This window comes from Aulonocara sp. 'chitande type north' Nkhata Bay, linkage group LG18 (genome assembly GCF_057382095.1).
Source record: "Aulonocara sp. 'chitande type north' Nkhata Bay isolate Kocher_YH1m ecotype deep benthic linkage group LG18, A_spYH_male_GT1.1, whole genome shotgun sequence".
NCBI classification, from domain to species: domain Eukaryota; kingdom Metazoa; phylum Chordata; class Actinopteri; order Cichliformes; family Cichlidae; genus Aulonocara; species Aulonocara sp. 'chitande type north' Nkhata Bay.
Window position 1 is genome coordinate 17013858 of NC_141361.1, and position 18904 is coordinate 17032761.

The 18904-nt window shown below is 41.1% G+C and overlaps 1 protein-coding gene across 1 annotated transcript in view; it reads right to left on the reverse strand.

Annotated features, from left to right (window-relative positions):
* Window positions 1-18904, reverse strand: part of obscnb (obscurin, cytoskeletal calmodulin and titin-interacting RhoGEF b) — a 65255-nt gene that overhangs the window by 4539 nt on the left and 41812 nt on the right. The window contains exons 51-81 of the mRNA XM_086273535.1: window positions 18468-18743; window positions 18086-18358; window positions 10757-11047; window positions 10505-10534; window positions 8995-10332; window positions 8559-8840; window positions 7602-7683; window positions 7367-7488; window positions 7077-7274; window positions 6955-6987; window positions 6754-6852; window positions 6429-6647; window positions 6264-6297; window positions 6098-6150; window positions 5880-5978; window positions 5045-5101; window positions 4228-4367; window positions 3690-3890; window positions 3521-3597; window positions 3275-3445; window positions 3035-3194; window positions 2834-2950; window positions 2534-2698; window positions 2292-2450; window positions 2025-2202; window positions 1819-1932; window positions 1563-1730; window positions 1331-1433; window positions 1081-1210; window positions 436-529; window positions 258-300 (exon numbers count right to left, since the gene is read on the reverse strand). Of these exons, the coding sequence (XP_086129661.1) occupies window positions 258-300; window positions 436-529; window positions 1081-1210; window positions 1331-1433; window positions 1563-1730; window positions 1819-1932; window positions 2025-2202; window positions 2292-2450; window positions 2534-2698; window positions 2834-2950; window positions 3035-3194; window positions 3275-3445; window positions 3521-3597; window positions 3690-3890; window positions 4228-4367; window positions 5045-5101; window positions 5880-5978; window positions 6098-6150; window positions 6264-6297; window positions 6429-6647; window positions 6754-6852; window positions 6955-6987; window positions 7077-7274; window positions 7367-7488; window positions 7602-7683; window positions 8559-8840; window positions 8995-10332; window positions 10505-10534; window positions 10757-11047; window positions 18086-18358; window positions 18468-18743 (5506 nt within the window). The remainder of the gene's footprint in view (window positions 1-257; window positions 301-435; window positions 530-1080; window positions 1211-1330; window positions 1434-1562; window positions 1731-1818; window positions 1933-2024; window positions 2203-2291; window positions 2451-2533; window positions 2699-2833; window positions 2951-3034; window positions 3195-3274; window positions 3446-3520; window positions 3598-3689; window positions 3891-4227; window positions 4368-5044; window positions 5102-5879; window positions 5979-6097; window positions 6151-6263; window positions 6298-6428; window positions 6648-6753; window positions 6853-6954; window positions 6988-7076; window positions 7275-7366; window positions 7489-7601; window positions 7684-8558; window positions 8841-8994; window positions 10333-10504; window positions 10535-10756; window positions 11048-18085; window positions 18359-18467; window positions 18744-18904) is intronic.

Here is an 18904-nt window from a genome sequence, read left to right on the forward strand (position 1 = left end):
CACACACACACACATACAGAAAAATGCCCCAAAATGCCCTATGATGGGCAATGTTATCTAATGATAAAAGCAATACCTACACAGATACATGAACCCCAAAACTGCAGTGGAACTTTATCTTAAAAGAACCCCCTTAAAGATTCCTAAAATATATATTATATAGAAATTATTTTATTAAAGTATACTGTAGTGTTAAGTTAAGAAAATCCAAGATTATTCAACATCCAACTATTCGATCTTACTTTGATCGTACTTACATGATGATGGTTTTCTTTGGTATTTTCGTCTCCTGCTCGGTAACTGTGGGAGGAACATGGACAAAGCATGATGGTTATTTTGCATTGCTAAAGCTGCACTCAAAGCATTTTCTGCTCAACAAAAACCACAAAACGTCCGAAAAGAGTAAGACTGTATGGATAAAGCCAGACTTGCTACCTTCAATGGTGATGGCCTGCTCACCAGAGCGAGCCACAGCGGAGGGGAAGACCAAGTCAGCAGCACACTTTGCACTGCCCAGACGGTTCGACAACTGAAATCCAACAGATATATTTTTAGAGTCATAAATGTAACTCACTGCTGCTAATTAATATCAACTATCTTGAAACTAATTTATAGGCACAAAGGCAAATGCATGACCTGCATTAAAATCTCCCCTCATTGACCCTTAAAAATAAAGGAAATGTTATTTTTGTAATTATCTGAGATATTTTCTTGTATTGAGACCTCTTACTGTAGAGCTCCAAATTCTGAACAAATAGATCTTAATAGTTTTAATGATCCTAATATATTTGGAGTACTTATGTCAATCATTTAACATTAAGTGTACAAAACTCGAGGTTCACGAGTCTCCCTGTCTCACATATTATAACTGCCCTCCCAGAGCCTCTTCATGCCAGACATTTCTTCCTCTTAAATGTATTTATTTTACTGTTACTTGCAACAGGGCTTTCAAATTGTTATATCTCTCTATGTAATGCTGTATGGTCTTAACCTTACTAAGTGATTGCCCAGAGATTATGTACACTCTGAAATGTCACAAAACGAATACAGATAAATGGAAATGAATTAGTCTAGACCAACCTCGCACTCATAGTGTCCAAGGTCTCTCTCTGTCAGGTTTTTGATTACCAGAACCAGAACGCCACTCCGGAGCTCACTGTAGGTCTGATATTTCTGCTGGTCAGTCAGCAGCCTGCCATCCTTGAACCACCTTGAACAGGGACACATGCAGAGAGGAGACAAGATTAGAGGACGGGGTTGATATTCAAAAAAAATTGCAAAACTGAATCAAAATGAAGGAAAGAAGAAAACATAAGGAAGGTATCCATACCTCACTTTGGGCTTGGGGGCGCTTTGTATTACACAGGTGAACTGAGCGTCCTCACCGGCAACAAAGATGGCATTCCTTATTTTATTTACAAAACGAGGAGGTACTAAAAGAAACACATGACAGTGTTTTATGTTTTAGACTATTCATCATTGTTCACAAGAAAAGTGTAATGAAGCAGTAGAAAAGAATACTCTTAGGATCATCCTATATATAGGTATGATGTGCCACTTACCCTGAACTGTGATCTTTCCCAGAGTACTGGCATTGCCAGCTGGACTTGTGGCAAAGCACATGTACTGACCAGAATCATCTGCAGTCATATTGTCCAGGATTAGTGTGCAGGAACCATCAGGGTCCTCGATGATGATGTGATGTGGATCTGCCCCCACTGCGCGTCCATCTGCATCCAACAAGTAAACAAAACCACTCATGAAACAGTCTTTGAATGTCACTCCACATGGCTAATAACCATAGAGGAAATGCCTCACCCTTGTACCAGGTAACCGCAGGTTTGGGTACTCCAGTAACTTTGCAAGCCAGCTTAACAGTCTGGCCCAGCTCTGCTGTGCAGTTTGCCAGAATTTCATCAAAATCAGGGGAACCTAGAAAATAGTTTGGTATAAAAAGCTGTGCTAGAAATTCCAAGCAATAGAGAGGTAAAGAAAAAAGTAAAACTGCATGGAGTCCCACTCACTCCATGCAGGCATGCTGTATCGCTGCTGCAGTTCTCTGAGGTCTCTCAGCCACGAGTTCTTGATGGTAACAGTTCGGGCTTGTAAGGTGTACTTCCTCACAGAATCCTCGCGCTCATGCCAAATCTCAAAGGCACGGTCATCACCCTCCACTGTCTCATTCACATCAATGTTATTCAGCTGAAACAAGATAAAGAAACCAACAAACATCATTTAGGCCGCTGACCATGAAAGAAAAGATGAAACTAGATTATGTTAAAAACACTTACCTTCATCATGTTCTTGAAAATATATGCTTGTGTATCAGTGTTGCTGTCTCTCTTGGGCTTGCAGATAATGCAGTAGTTCTTAAAGAGGAAGACGTGACGGTGGTGACCTCTAGAGGACGTTCTAATTCCAGGAGCACCCTCCCACACTTGGAAAGGCCCCTGGTGGGAGAGAGTAAGCATATGCAGACAGTCAAATGCTTATGTGTAATCAAGACCCTGCACAGTCGGCAGCTACGTGGTACCTGTCTAATTGGTTCTCCAAGAACTTCGAGGGTGGCAGGATAGTTCTCAATCATGGAGACATGGTGGGTATTCTCAGAACGCTGAGGGAGTGCAGACACCATTGCAAAAGCTTCTTCCAGCAGGCAGCAGTTCTGACCATTTCTTGCTTTGTTTCGAATGAGCTCCTGAAGATGTTGCAGCAGAAATTTCAACAAAACTGAAGTTACACTGATCGTGTACATAATTTAAAGGCTCTAAAAGCAAATGACTGAAAAGTAAATAACTGACTCTAAGATGATTGTATGCATGCACTCTATTACCTTCAGGAAGGCCTTGTACTTCTGAATCCTCTCCAGTGGCTGTTGGAGATAGGCATTTATGCTTCTTACTGGTGGATCTGCAGGGTCTGAATTAGCCTGTGCTGTGTCAGTATATTCCTGTTTTTTGGAGTTTAAAAAAAAAGATTTTAACAGTTGGCACATTTGTAATTCATAGTATAGCAATAACAATTCTGCTGTTACCTTAAAGAAGCTGTGCACAGTCTTGTCACTGATGGCAGATTCAGCCTGACTATGACCTACAAGATACTGAAGGTACTTCTCAAAGCCCTCCTTGTTCTTCAGGAAACACATGGCTATGTCATCATCAGTGTCGCAGTCATTCAACTTCGGAAGGAATGCCCTAAAAAGAAAATCATAAGAATGATGCATACTGATTATACTAAAAAATGGCTGAAAATAACATTTAAGAGGTGAGCTCACTTGTTATGGAAGGATTTGATATCATCAATGTTTCTGAAAATAGCCTCTTTCTGGCTGGTGACGTCAGGCGGTGCATCAGAACTGTCTGCATGCTTCAGGTGATGGGAGGTGAAGAATTCCACCTCCTTGACAAACTCTGATTCTCCGTTTATCAGTTCCTGGATCAGTTGGCTAGAAGCACGAATTAATAGTTTGTTATGGTTCTTTGGTTGGTTTGCTTTGTCACGACAAACATGCTTCACTTACAATAATTTTCTCTTGTATTCTCCTTCAGACACCTCTTCCACACTTGTTTCTGGAAGATCGCCAGCATCAGCAGACAGCTGTAATAGAAATTTTAATTTTTTTAAAAAAAATATTACCCAATGCGTGCAACATGCAGTGGCGAGCTGGAAGGAATTGTCTTGAGACATACTTTGAGTTTTTTGTCCAGGTAGGCCGGTGAGACCCAGCCTTGGCGGGATGGTGTCGTTTTGGTGGGTTTGGTCCGAACTAACCACTTGAGCGGGTGAGCCGAGTCCAAAACCTCAACATACTGTCCCTCTTTTAGAGAGATGGAATCTTTGCTCGCCACGATGGGGTTGTAATCAGCTGTTGCTACATAGATATCAAACATCTATAAAAAAAATATATATATGTGTGTGTATTAATGACAGGATTGCAGGGGGACTGGAAGCTATCCCAGCTGTCAGAGGGTGAGAGACAGAATACCAATCTGCCCCAAGGCTAACACACAGAGACAGATAACCATTCACACCTGTCTATGTATAAAAAAAAAACTTAATTGAATTTCCCTTTATTTCTTCAAATAAACTGCACCATTAAAACTTTCATTTCCTTGTTTTATATAGTATCCTGCCATGGTGTGTCAGAATTTAATCGATGAAATTCTGATATAAAGGCCAAAAATTTATGAACATTATGAACTTAATGGAAATTTTTTTGTATCTCACCTCTCCCCTGGCGTCTCCTTCATCAGACTCAGAGGAGGAGTCAGCAATGAGGGAGGGAGGACGGGAGCGACCGTGATGAGGTGATGGAGAAGGTGTCTTGGTCTCATCATCACTGTCACCACCTGGTACGCGTAATGAAGCTGGAGCAGTAAGGAGGAAGTCAAAAGAGGACGGGTCAGTCGCACGGAAATGTCCAATTAGTATAATCTGTCCTTTAAACCTATGCAGTAGGTATTAGTACCCACACTCACTCAGGTCCATCAGCTTAAATATATATTTAAAACCATAACTGTGTGCTAGCGTGTACCAGTGTTGTATTTACCTGGTCAATTTGAATTTTTCTGTATACTGAAGTAACGACATAGTTTTTACGATGCAAAAACAGAGGGGAGAAATCCACAGTGGTTAATCATTCTAATGCTCTAACATGTATTACTGTATTAGTATCATGACAACAGGCAGCTTCACTTCTATCTCAGCTCTCCACATACATGTCTGCTTGGTGAGCATGTATTCCACTTATACAGAAGCTTCATAGGTTATTGCAAAAACTATTTTAGTAACAAGAGAAAGGATGAGGAAACTCATTGAGGATGAGTAAGGAGATATAGAGGGCACTAACAGAAATAAAAGGGGATGGCTTAGCTGTTATTAAGCTGACACTGAAATAGAGTTGTTGTATGTATAACTAAATATTTCTTGTATGTAAAAGGAAATGTAAGGAAAACTGTTTTATAAAGTCATTATTAATAGATAGAAAATATTTCAGTGGAAAACTGCAGAGTATCTGTGATGCTGATGCACTTGGGATACATACTGGCAGATTTGGGCCAAGATTTCATCCACTGGAGCACTTCATGATTCTGTAAACTGTCTGAATAACAAATTAATCATTTAATGAGTATTTATTTAGTGGGAGTGATAAACTAATGGGTGTAAAGGTGGTTAGGAAATGATGTCTGTATGAAGGAATGGGAGATTTTATGTCATAAATGCATAAATAAGCTAAAGCGTGCACTAGATAAGCACTAACATGGCACTAAGAAACATTCCTCGGTCAGGTTTGGTGTTCAGAAACAAAGGAAAGTGATAGCCAGTTCAGTATTTAAGCATTAAAGCATTCAGATTAAACATTTCTTAAACAGCCAGAATGAATTCATAGAATTCAACCAAACCTGACAAGAAAATAACAGAGCAATGCAACAGAAGCACTGTATGCAACATAATCTATGATCCATACTTCAGTCTTCAGCATTAGTAACTACCAAATGCAGTCACTGCAGAGGGAATATGGATAGTTAACCTGCACATTTTTAGTACAACTACAGACACAAGGTAATTTAAGAGATTGAAGGTGTTGTGATCGTTCAAGTCATATAATTTAATGTTTGTTCTCCTGAGAATGTATGTTCTCTTGAGGTGAAACCTTTTGGGTTTTTTCTTTTTAATCTAAACTGTTTATGAGACTTGTTGAGAAGGAGCTAAAGTCCAATGCTAGCATAATCATTCATTTATCTTGGTTTAAACCAGACTTGAAGCCGGAATAGACCAGTTCTGAAATGCCTTATAGACATAAAGGTTTGTATTTTATAAAGTACGATGAACTCATTAGTCTCTGAATATTTAATGCAGAGCTATAATGGTCCACTTACCTTGGGTGATCTTGGCTGATACCATTTCAGTGATCTGAGAGGTGAGTTTCATGAGGAATTCCTCTGAACCTACTTCACCTAGGAAAGGCATTTTGCCCTCTTAAGGGTTGGCAAAAAGTAAAGAACACCATAAATATCTTAACATTTATTTTTATTCATTTATATATCTTATCAAAAATAAACATTACTGGGCCTGATGATTAGCTAGTACGTCTTACCTTTTCCTTTGCTAGTATCTTCCTGTGGAGGACTAACTGTAATCCCAAGAACCCTGAGCGGATTTCAGTATTAAAATTTGTCATGTATTTACATTTATATTAAATGTACTTACTACAGACATCTTTTTATGTGCAAGGCAATCAAAAGGTTTCAAAAATAACTTACTCTGAAGCCACTGTCTCTTTCTTGGGCTGAGGAGCTAGAGAGGAGGGAGAAAAAAAGCAGAAGGGTGGTTTGGAAAGTGCACTGCTAAGTGTTTCTGATATAAGAAGACACTCATTTAACCTGTCATTTCAAAATAAAGTGTCTTGATGACGTTATTCTCCTTACTCTCATCCACCTCCAAGTGAGCAGTGCAGATGGACTGTCCAGCTTTATTTGTTGCAATGCAGGTGTAGGCACCAGTGTACTCTGTGCCCACGTCCATCAAGATGAGACTGTGGTGGCGCCCAGAGCTTGCTATTTTGTATCCTTTAGTGTCAGGCTTGATCCACAGGACATCCTCCAAAGATTCCTCCTTTAGCCAGTTGACCATGGGAGTAGGAGATCCTAAGAGAGAAGAAGGGTGATTATGGAGACTTTGTAATAATGATGCGTGGCAGATAGAGCCCAAAATCTAGACTTTCTTCTTATCTAGAAAAGTGTAGTAACGCACCTTCTACTTTCACAGACAGAGTGATGCTTGTTCCTTGTTTCACCTTCCTATTGCTGAACCTTTCAATAAAGCGGGGTGGCACCAGGGGCTCTTTAGGGTCTGTGAAAATAAAGTGTATAATGTGACATTTTGAATATATGGACATGTCTACTGAAAGTACATATACTTGTGCTGTGGTTTGTAGGATAAATGTTAAATTACCCTTTTTCTCTTGTGGTAAAATCTCCCCAGGACCTGTTGCAAAAAGTGTTGCAAATGTATAAAGTGTATCTCATCGTTTCATTTGAGATTTGTATTTTGTATTCAGGCACGTGTATACATACTCAATACTATCATCCGGGCAGAGGAGTAAGCAGAACCAGCTGCATTGCTGATGTAGACGGAGTACTCCCCCATATCCTCTTTTTTCACCTCCGTGATCTCCACGCCATGAACGTCTCTCTCTGCTAACAAATGAATTCTTTCTGAAGGTCGTAGAGGGTGGCCATCTTTGAACCAGTATATTCTGGGTTTCGGGAAACCTGGAAAACAACAAAAATTTGACAAACATTATTCTTAAATCATATGCAATGTTTTTAGAACACTGGGATGGATTAACAAATCTTTACTTTACCCTTTACTTTAAGCTGCATCTTTGCAATAGGTGAACCTGGACAGACGTGAACATCATGAAGCTCCTCCACAACCTGCGGTAGCTGATCATCTTCAGCTACAGACTCAAAGGTCTCAGTTTCCCTGTTGGAGGAGAGTAAAGCACAGCAGCTCCAGTATATCTATAACTGTATGTGAAGGCCTCAATATAAAGGTTTAGTTCATATAAATAAATAAATAAACATAAATATATTTACCTGGACATGTATCCTTTGGCACTGACGTAAGAAGACGTCTCAGTGGCATCAGCAGCAGTGTCATAATCTGAGCTGCAAGACACTGATGGAGGAATTTTATTATAGTTTTATACAATGCTTAAGGTGTAAAGGGACTCTGCTTTTCTAAGATGTTGATTTATGGTTCGGAAATTAGCTTCATGCTTCAGTTAAATGCTACATCTGTATAGCTGTAGGTTTTGTGGGTTTGTTTTTGTTGTTTTTTTACCCCTGCTTAATATAAAGGCAGGGTGAGAAACCTGCCTTTATATTAGGGGAGGCTCAAGGTCCATCTCACATATTCTGGATGCTAGTTTTGCTCTGACTTTGTCTGAAGTTCTCTTCTGTTTTAAAAAAACAAGCTATACAGAAGTTTGCATACATTTACGGGCATGAATATTGTAGTAATTTTGCCCTTTTAATAATAACAATAATAATGGATTGCATTTATATAGCCTTTTCGAGACCCTCAAAGCGCTTTACAATTCCACTCTCACATTCACACACTGGTGGAGGCAAGCTACAGCTGTAGCAGACTGACAGAAGCAAGGCTGCCATATCGCGCCATCGGCCCCTCTGGCCATCATCAGTAGGGCAGTAGGTCTGTGTCTTGTCCAAAACAGATAGAGCTGGAGATAGAGCTGGGGATCAAACCTTCTGGTTACAAGATAAGCTTCCCAACCCTCTGAACCACAGTCGCCACATTTCATGCTTTCTTTGAACTGTTCTTTTTCCAGGGTGGAATGATGTACAGCATACATCTCAATGACTTCAAAAAACAAGAATTTGGTGTCCAAAATAAATTCAAATTTGTGCACCAAATTCTCATTTTTTAAGTCATTAAAGATGTACAGATGCTGTACAGTTTGCCTAGTCAATTATCCCAGGACAGGTATTTAAAAAGCAAACGTGTGTTTCTTGTATCATCTGTTCACTTACTGTCAACCCTGAGTTCAGCTTTAGTAGATGCAATGCCACTGCTGTTTTCAGCTGTGCAGCGATAGACCCCCATATCAGTAGGCAACACAGTGGTGATGATAAGTTGGTGGCAGCCCTCCTGGTCTTCATTGATCATGTAATGGTCGTTCTCCTCCAGCAGCTTGCCATCCTTATACCAGCGAACAGTGGGAGGTGGCTTGCCAATCACAACACAGTCAAAGCTGACTGGATAACCGTCTGGAACATCCTGACTTTGTAGCTCGGTTAAGAAGACCGGTGCAGCTGGCAACAAGAGCAAACGGAAAGCAAATATAAAAATCCCACCCCTTACATAGAAATTGTTCTTGGTGTATTGAACTTGGTGCATTACTAACCAGACAAAATGTGTGTAAGAATAAAGAAAGTTATAATTAACAGAGAGCAAGCTGCTTCTTACCTGGAGCTCCAGTCATGAAAGCAGGAGGCTGTCTATCTTGTGTGGGCGTCTGTGTACCATCTTGTATGTAGCTCATCTTTTTAATTCGCAGCTCCACTTTGTGAGGTCCTGCAGGTAAGATTGTGGTCTCCACAGGAACCCCATGGACTGTAAACATCTCCTGAAATCTCATAGAGGCAACTTCAGCTTCTGTCCGTGAATCAAAACGAATGTAGATATAATTGTCATCTTCACGGTAAGATTGTGGGTCTGGGGCTCGCAAGTCTCCTTCATCTGCACTGACAAATGGTTCTTCCTCAACATCTGGTGGGAGACGCGTGCGCAACAGGCGCCGGAGGCGTCTGCTTGCCTGTCTCAGCGACTCATCCATCTCACTTCCGGAGGAGCTCTCAGGCTCACTGTCAGCACTGTAACCTACAGTAAGCGGCCGTCGGCCCGATGATTCTCTTACCGTTCCCACAGTCACCTTACCACTGTGAGAAGCTACCCCAAACTTGTTAGTGGCTTCACATGTGTAAACTCCAGTGTCCTTGGTGGTGATTGCAGTAATGACCAGTGAGCAGGTGCCATCATTATAGATATCAATATGATGATGCTTGCCATCCGTCAGTGGTTCTCCATCTTTCAGCCAGCGGACCTTATCAGGTTTACCTTCTGTCACACATTCCAGATGTATGGTGCCATTAGGTTCTTTAGTCTGGTCTTTGAAGACTTCTTTAAAAACAGGACGCATGTCCTTGCGGGCCTTGTAGCCCTTGAAGGCAGCTTGAATCTTAACAGCAGCTTCTCTGAGCTCAGGGTCATCCTCTTTACCGATCTCCATGATGCTAGTTTCCTCTGTAGACACGTGTTTTTCTTGGGTTTGCTGAACTACAGTTGTTTTCACTTCTGTCTGCTGCACAGTTTTCTGCTCTGACATTTGGAAATGTGCGAAGAACCTCTCAGTAGCTAGAGTATCTGCTTCCTTTGTCACTGTCTCAGTAGTCTTGCTGCTCTTTTTGAGGTAGGAAACAAGCGTCGAACGCCCAGAAACAGACTCGTCCTCAGAGCTGGTGCACAGGCTGGCTTCTGTCTGCTTCTTTGACACAATGGCCTGCTCCTTCTCTGTTGATTTGACTTCCACTTTCTCAGATTGTGGAAGCTGATTCTGGTCTAATTTGCTCTGACCCCTTTTGCCATCCTCCTCTGGTTGTTCAGAGATGGAGTCCAGAGTTGGCTCCCGACTCATGCGTCGTTTCTTGGCTGATGCTTCCCAAAGTTCATGGAGATCACCTTCTTCAGCAGCCTCAGGAGGAAGACTGGGCTGTCCCAGTGCCTCAGTTACTTCCTGTTTTGCATCTACACATATGACCACAATGGAGTTACAGTTATGGTCCATACAGCACCACACCCTCTTTAATTGGTGCTTAATCCTTACGTTTAACATTTATGTGCAGGGCTACATTAGGGCTACAGCAGAGCTTGTGGAGAAATACAAAAAGTACCACATATACAGCGTACAGTGACCTACCTGGAGTAATCGGTGGCAGAGGAGGTGCTTCTGTGTTTCAAGAAGAGAAGAAAAACAAATGATATTAAAGTTTATAAAATATCAAAATTCCTTGGTTTCTAGCATTACATCTTTGGCTAGAATGTTGCAGTTGCATAAAGCTTGATCTCATATCACCATGTGACATAAAACATGAACTGCAATTGCAATTATAAACACAACATCACAGAAAAAAGCAGCTACTTGTGTTAAGTGAAGCGTACATTCACTCACCAAGCTGAACAGTCTGAGGCAGCTCAACAGGCTCCCCTATCCCTGCTCTGTTGATGGCTGCCACTCTAAACCTGTAGGCACTGCCTGGACTGAGATTTTCAACCACAAATTCGGTGTTACGCACAGGCTCAGAATGACATGGAAGCCAGAGGGCACTGTCTACCATTCGGATCTCCACTCTGTAGCCCAGAATGGGACTTCCTCCATCATGCAAAGGTGTGAACCAAGAGAGGGTAACAGACTTTTTTGTCTTACTGAGGACCTCCGGATCCTCTGGAGGATCAGGCACAGCTATGGGGAAGGGAAAAAGAAAAACCGCCATTGGATATATTTATGAACACTAATTAAAAACCAAATACTCTACAGTGTTAATCTGTTATGAAAGTTATATTGAAGGTGTTCCAAATGCTCCAGAACTTTCCATGTTTTTGTTAGATAGCTTATCTTTTCTAAAGAACGTCTTAGGCCGCTGTAAATTTGCACAGGTTTGCTGCTTCTTCAAAGAGAAAGCTCTGTACTGTTTGGCTTCCAAAAAGCAGAAGTTAAGTAAGGACCTGATATTCTTAGAGATCACAGCACCATCTGGGATAAATATTTACTAAGCATAAATTACAATTAAGAGGAATCTATTACTCAGAAATTTGGTTACATATTTCCAGCAGCCTTTTTCAAAAAGATCAGAGGGCATTCCCACATAAAGTGGGAACAAAGATTCTTACATTTAATGCAAATGTTGAAAGTATTAGCGTTAACACAGCCTTGTTGGAGCAATGCATTGCCTATTTATCCATTTATATTGCTTTAGTTTGTGTTGGAACTTAAGACCACACTTCTGACCACTGTTTCTTGTTTACATAATATTTGAAATCTGTTCTCCATACTAGTGGCATGTAGTATGTTATGAAATGACACGTTGTACCTACTAGCAAACATGTTGTTGAAGACGGACACCAGGCCACTAGACTGTACAAATTTCAAAGTGAAATCTTCAGTGGTGGATAAAGGCAAGGCAAGGCAAGGCAAGGCAAGTTTATTTGTATAGCACAATTCAACAACAAGGTGATTCAAAGTGCTTTACAGAGACATTAGAAACAAGAACAAATAAAAAGCATGATTTAAAATTGATTAAAACAAGCAAATAAACTAACTAACTAATTAACAAACAAACAAACAAACAAACAACAGTATATAAGATCAAAACAGATAAAATCAGAACAGTAGATAAAATCAGTAGTTAAAATGTAAGTTTTGAAATTTAAGCTTAAAGTGTGGATTTGGTGCTTTATTCAAATGCAGCTGAGAACAGGTGAGTCTTCAACCTGGATTTAAATAAACTGAGTGTTTCAGCTGATCTGAGGCTTTCTGGGAGTTTGTTCCAGATATAAGGAGCATAAAAGCTGAATGCAGCTTCTCCGTGTCTGGTTCTGACTCTGGGAACTGATAAAAGACCGGATCCAGATGACCTGAGGGATCTGGATGGTTCATACTGGGTCAGGAGGTCATTGATGTATTTTGGTCCTAAACCATTCAGAGCTTTATAGGCCAGCATCAGAACTTTAAAGTCTATCCTCTGACGGACAGGCAGCCAGTGTAAGGACCTCAGAGCTGGACTGATGTGGTCCACTTTTTTGGTCTTAGTGAGGACTCGAGCAGCAGAGTTCTGAATGAGCTGTAGTTGTCTGACTGATTTTTTAGGTAGACCTGTAAAGATGCTGTTACAGTAATCAAGCCTACTAAAGATGAATGCATGGACTAGTTTTTCCAGGTCCTGTTGAGACATCAGATCTTTTATCCTTGATATATTCTTGAGGTGATAGTAAGCTGACTTTGTTATTGTCTTAATGTGTTTTTCTAAGTTTAGGTCTGCATCCATCACTACACCCAAATTTCTCGCCTGGTTTGTGGTTTTTAGATGTATAGATTGAAGTTCTCTGGTGACCTGTAATCGTTTTTCTTTGGCGCCAAAGACTATTACCTCAGTTTTGTTTTTGTTTAGCTGGAGAAAATTGTGGCACAACCAGTCATTGATTTCCTCAATGCATTTACCAAGAGCCTGTACAGGGCCTCGGTCTCCTGGTGACATTGTGATATATATTTGTGTGTCATCTGCATAGCTGTGATAGTTTATTTTGTTGTTGTTTATAATCTGTGCCAGTGGGAGCATGTAGATGTTAAACAGAAGGGGTCCCAAGATGGAACCTTGGGGAACTCCACATGTGATACTTGTCTGCTCAGATGTGAAGTTACCTATTGATACAAAGTATTTCCTGTTTTCTACGTATGTTTTGAACCAGTTTAGTACAGTTCCTGAAAGACCTGTCCAGTTCTCCAGTCGTTTGAGTAATATGTTGTGGTCAACTGTATCAAATGCTGCACTGAGATCCAGTAAAACTAGGACTGACATTTTTCCACTGTCTGTATTCAGACATATGTCATTAAACACTTTGGTCAGAGCGGTTTCAGTGCTGTGGTTCTGTCTAAAACCTGACTGGAAGGCATCGTAGCAATTATTCTGTTTTAAGAAGTAACTGAGCTGTTGAGAAACTGCTTTTTCAATGATCTTACTTAAAAACGGGAGATTTGAGATCGGCCTGTAGTTGTTCATTTGTGTCTTGTCAAGATTGTCCTTTTTCAGTATAGGTTTGATTACAGCAGTTTTTAGTGATTCTGGAAACACATGGGGGACAAAAAGGGATTGGGACGGGGGGTAGATCTGAGCCCAGCATTGACCCGCTCCATCATCTCCTCAGTGAATTTCAGGTGTGGGGAGGAGGGAGAAAGGGAGGGGGAGGAGGGTGATGGCCTGTCAGGGGTTTGGGGGACTGGGGAAGGTCGTGGTCCCTTGTCCTGGTCGTTGGTGTTGTTGAGAGAGTTGGAGGCAAATAGGGACCCCTCTTCTTGCCTTAGATGTCTCTCCTTTCTGAGGCTCTTCCTCAGATGCCATGGATGTCTCTCCTTTCTGAGGCTCTTCCCGGGTGGGGGCAAATGGAGCTCCTCCTCAAGGTTTCTGCTGGGCTTTGTCTGTTCTTGGAGTACTGTTTGTTCCTCTTTATGAGATAACTCCTCGTTTATCTCAGCCTTGGCACCAAGCACGGATGGATGACGTATGGAATAAAACAAGTTGGAGGTGAACAGTTTCACCCCTGACTTGTTAAAATTAAATCCATTTGCTTTGAACAGATGCCTGCGTTCCCAAAAAATATTAAAGTTGTCGATAAAATGCACTGAGTGGTCAGCACATGCTGATATAAGCCATTTATTCAGTGTAAACAACCTGCTGAATCTCTCGTCTCCTCCTCTGACCGGCGGTACAGGTCCACTGATGAATACAGCTGCATTCAGAGAGTTTACAGTATTTAATAATCCAGTAAAGTCCCGTTTCAGAACCTCCGACTGTTGTTTGGACACATCGTTTGACCCTGTATGCAGAACAATGTTTGTCACAGTTGGATATTCATCTGCAATTTGAAGAATTCTCTCCTTCAGGTTGTTGACCATATCGTTAGGAAAGCAGAGGACTTTAGTGTTCTTACCGCACATCCTTTGTACATCCTTTACGGCAGAGTCACCCACAATCAGAGTTTCAGGCCTAGCCTTTAGCTTTCCCTGTGGCCTTTCACTTTTCAACAGATTTTCAGACCTTATTTCGCTGCTTTTAGATGGATGGTTGTCCGATATAGATCCAGGGTCCTTTGATAGTGGAGCAAATCTGTTCTGCAGTTTCACATTCAGTTGTTTTGGAGGTTTGTTGTTAACCTTCCTATTCACGGTTGTCCAGTCCTGTTTCCTCCCGTATACAGGGGTAGAAGAGCTTCTCTGTCTCGTAGGAAGTGAAGGCCAGTCGGTTTCAGAGATTTCAGCTCGCTGTGCCCTGCCTGTGATACGTCCTCCCCCTTCCAGGAGACATGATTTATGTCTTGGTTTTGCACCAAGACAGTCTAAGGGGGGATTATCACTTGAGGATTTATAATAATGCACAGAGTCTACTTTCTTGGTCATGTTATCTGTGCTCCTTAGCTGTGTACTAGCTTGCTCATCGCCATTGTTTTGAATCAAAGGCAAGGTTGTTTCATTTCCACACAGTCCATTTACCTCCACGTTTACTTCTAAGCGATGAATTTTTGTCTCCAGTACTGCAATCTTCTGCAGGAGGCTGTGGTAGTCATCTGTGGAGAGGGAAGGCATCTTGTTGCTAGTTAGCCTAGCGGTTAGCACCTTTCCAGGCTATTGAGGCTGCTCGGTGCTCAGACGCTGTAATCAGGCTTCAGCTGTGTCTAGGCCACAGACACACGGAGCGCTGAGGACAAGGTAACCATAAAATGTTGCTGTTTCTGTTAAGAACACTCTAGTCCTAATGATCTACAAGTGTCCAGAAGTTATCGCAGGTAAGCTCACACGGAAAAAAGGGAAAAAATCAGCATAAAAATCAATAAAAATCAATATAAGAAGCAAAGCATTCAAGAGCAAAGAGATGAAGCGTCCACACTCACAAAGGGGAGGAGCAAGACCTCCCCTTTGTGAGTGTGGATAAAGAAGAGAGCTTCAAACTACTACTGAACTGCCTAGCTAATATAAAACTTCACAGTTGGAGGTATTAAGAAGAAGCTTTGATGGTATGCCATACCTGCTCAATACTTCTTCAAAAGATTTTTATTACCTTAGCTTCCTACTATACCCTGAATTGTCCAAAATTTTAATTCTGGTTCTGCGCTCCCTGGTTGAAACTCAGAATTACAAAAAATTGGAGTAAACTCTATATACAGGTTTAAAGGCAAGGCAAGGCAAGGCAAGGCAAGGCAAGTTTATTTGTATAGCACAATTCAACAACAAGGTGATTCAAAGTGCTTTACAGAGACATTAGAAACAAGAACAAATAAAAAGCATGATTTAAAATTGATTAAAACAAGCAAATAAACTAACTAACTAATTAACAAACAAACAAACAAACAAACAAACAAAACAGTATATAAAATCAAAACAGATAAAATCAGAACAGTAGATAAAATCAGTAGTTAAATGTAAGTTTTGAAATTTAAGCTTAAAGTGTGGATTTGGTGCTTTATTCAAATGCAGCTGAGAACAGGTGAGTCTTCAACCTGGATTTAAATAAACTGAGTGTTTCAGCTGATCTGAGGCTTTCTGGGAGTTTGTTCCAGATATAAGGAGCATAAAAGCTGAATGCAGCTTCTCCGTGTCTGGTTCTGACTCTGGGAACTGATAAAAGACCGGATCCAGATGACCTGAGGGATCTGGAAGGTTCATACTGGGTCAGGAGGTCATTGATGTATTTTGGTCCTAAACCATTCAGAGCTTTATAGGCCAGCATCAGAACTTTAAAGTCTATCCTCTGACGGACAGGCAGCCAGTGTAAGGACCTCAGAGCTGGACTGATGTGGTCCACTTTTTTGGTCTTAGTGAGGACTCGAGCAGCAGAGTTCTGAATGAGCTGTAGTTGTCTGACTGATTTTTTAGGTAGACCTGTAAAGATGCTGTTACAGTAATCAAGCCTACTAAAGATGAATGCATGGACTAGTTTTTCCAGGTCCTGTTGAGACATCAGATCTTTTATCCTTGATATATTCTTGAGGTGATAGTAAGCTGACTTTGTTATTGTCTTAATGTGTTTTTCTAAGTTTAGGTCTGCATCCATCACTACACCCAAATTTCTCGCCTGGTTTGTGGTTTTTAGATGTATAGATTGAAGTTCTCTGGTGACCTGTAATCGTTTTTCTTTGGCGCCAAAGACTATTACCTCAGTTTTGTTTTTGTTTAGCTGGAGAAAATTGTGGCACAACCAGTCATTGATTTCCTCAATGCATTTACCAAGAGCCTGTACAGGGCCTCGGTCTCCTGGTGACATTGTGATATATATTTGTGTGTCATCTGCATAGCTGTGATAGTTTATTTTGTTGTTGTTTATAATCTGTGCCAGTGGGAGCATGTAGATGTTAAACAGAAGGGGTCCCAAGATGGAACCTTGGGGAACTCCACATGTGATACTTGTCTGCTCAGATGTGAAGTTACCTATTGATACAAAGTATTTCCTGTTTTCTAAGTATGTTTTGAACCAGTTTAGTACAGTTCCTGAAAGACCTGTCCAGTTCTCCAGTCGTTTGAGTAATATGTTGTGGTCAACTGTATCAAATGCTGCACTGAGATCCAGTAAAACTAGGACTGACATTTTTCCACTGTCTGTATTCAGACATATGTCATTAAACACTTTGGTCAGAGCAGTTTCAGTGCTGTGGTTCTGTCTAAAACCTGACTGGAAGGCATCGTAGCAATTATTCTGTTTTAAGAAGTAACTGAGCTGTTGAGAAACTGCTTTTTCAATGATCTTACTTAAAAACGGGAGATTTGAGATCGGCCTGTAGTTGTTCATTTGTGTCTTGTCAAGATTGTCCTTTTTCAGTATAGGTTTGATTACAGCAGTTTTTAGTGATTCTGGAAACACACCTGATAATAAAGAAAAGTTGACGATCTGTAACAGGTCTGACTCTAAAGTCTTTGAGACCTTTTTGAAAAAACTTGTTGGCAGGACATCTAAACAGCAGGAGGAGGAGTTCAGTTGACCTAAGATGTCCTCCAGGTCTTTGCTGTTAATAGGTTGAAACTGTTTCATGGTGTTTAAACAGTTTTTTGGTGGACACAGTACATATCCTGGATCTGCTGTTGATGTACCAATTGCTTGTCTAATTTTTTGGATTTTTTCAGTGAAGAATTTGGCAAAGTCATTGCAGGCCATGGTCGAATGAAGTTCAGCTGCCACTGACACAGGAGGGTTTGTTAGCCTGTCAACTGTAGAAAATAAGACCCGAGCATTATGGCTGTTTTTAGTGATGATGTCAGAGAAGTAGGACCTCCTTGCATTCCTCAGTTGTAAATTATAATTGTGAAGTTTCTCTTTATAAATGTCATAATGAACCTGGAGGTTTGTTTTTCTCCATCTGCGCTCAGCTTTCCTACACTCTCTTTTTTCTTTTTTCACCAGTGTGGAGTTTCTCCATGGAGACTTTTTCCTTCCAGAGATAACCTTCACCTTAATGGGAGCAATAGTGTCCATTACATTTAACATGTTAGCATTGAAGCTATTGACGAGCTCATTGACTGACCCTCTGGGCAGGTCAGGTGTTAATGGGAAGACCTGGTTAAAAATTGCACTACTGTGTTCAGTTATACACCGTTTTGTGATCACTGTTGTTGATATATTTGTGTGGGCTGAGATTTTACTTTCAAAGAAAACACAGTAATGATCAGACAGGCCCACATCAGACACAGGGATATTTGTTAATCTTTTCATAGACATAGACATAGACATTAAACACTTACTGATGATGGTGAGCTTGGCCAGAGAGATAGCATCTCTGGCAGCAAATGTAATTTCCTGCTGGGGCAAAAGAGGCGCCTGTCTCAGGACAAGGCGGTAAGACCGACCATCGGCCCTCATAGCCCAGAGGTCACTGGGCTTCAGCTCAACTCCATTAGCATACCAGACCACTTCTGTCGTAGGGACCACCTCCGTGAGCTCAACACAGAACTCGACTTTCTCCCCCACTGCAGCCACTCTGTCCTCCAAACCCTTCACAATGGCCAACTGCCAACCTTACATGGGAAAAATCCACAAAAAAGTCGTAATTCACAGCTGACTAAAGTCAAGATCATAATATTACTACAACTTCACTGTTGTACAGTCTTCATTTTGATGACTTACCTTTAACAGTGAGCTGGGCAGATGTGGACGCTGCGCCAGCTCTGAAAGTCACCGTGCAACTGTCTTTGACGCGCAGCTCTTTCAGCAGGAGCAGATGGCGACGACCGCTCTCGAATGATACAACCTCAGCATTCGGGGATTCTTTCAGTGGTTTACCATCAAGGAGCCACTGGCAGTTTTTGCTCTCAGGACGAGACAGGGCACACTCAAAGAGCGCTTCGCCTCCATCAAAAGTGTCCACATTCTCCAGGCCCTGAACAATGGTAATGGGTTTGGCTGTAGAAAGCAAGAAACCATGGTAACTTAATTATAATAGATTATAAAAGGACTGCAGTTCTCAAAGACAAAAGTAAAATAGTTAAGCCTTTGTCAACCAAGAGCAAAAATGCTGTGATGATGAGTAAAAGGCCTGTTTTGGGTTTTTTTTTCCAAAGACG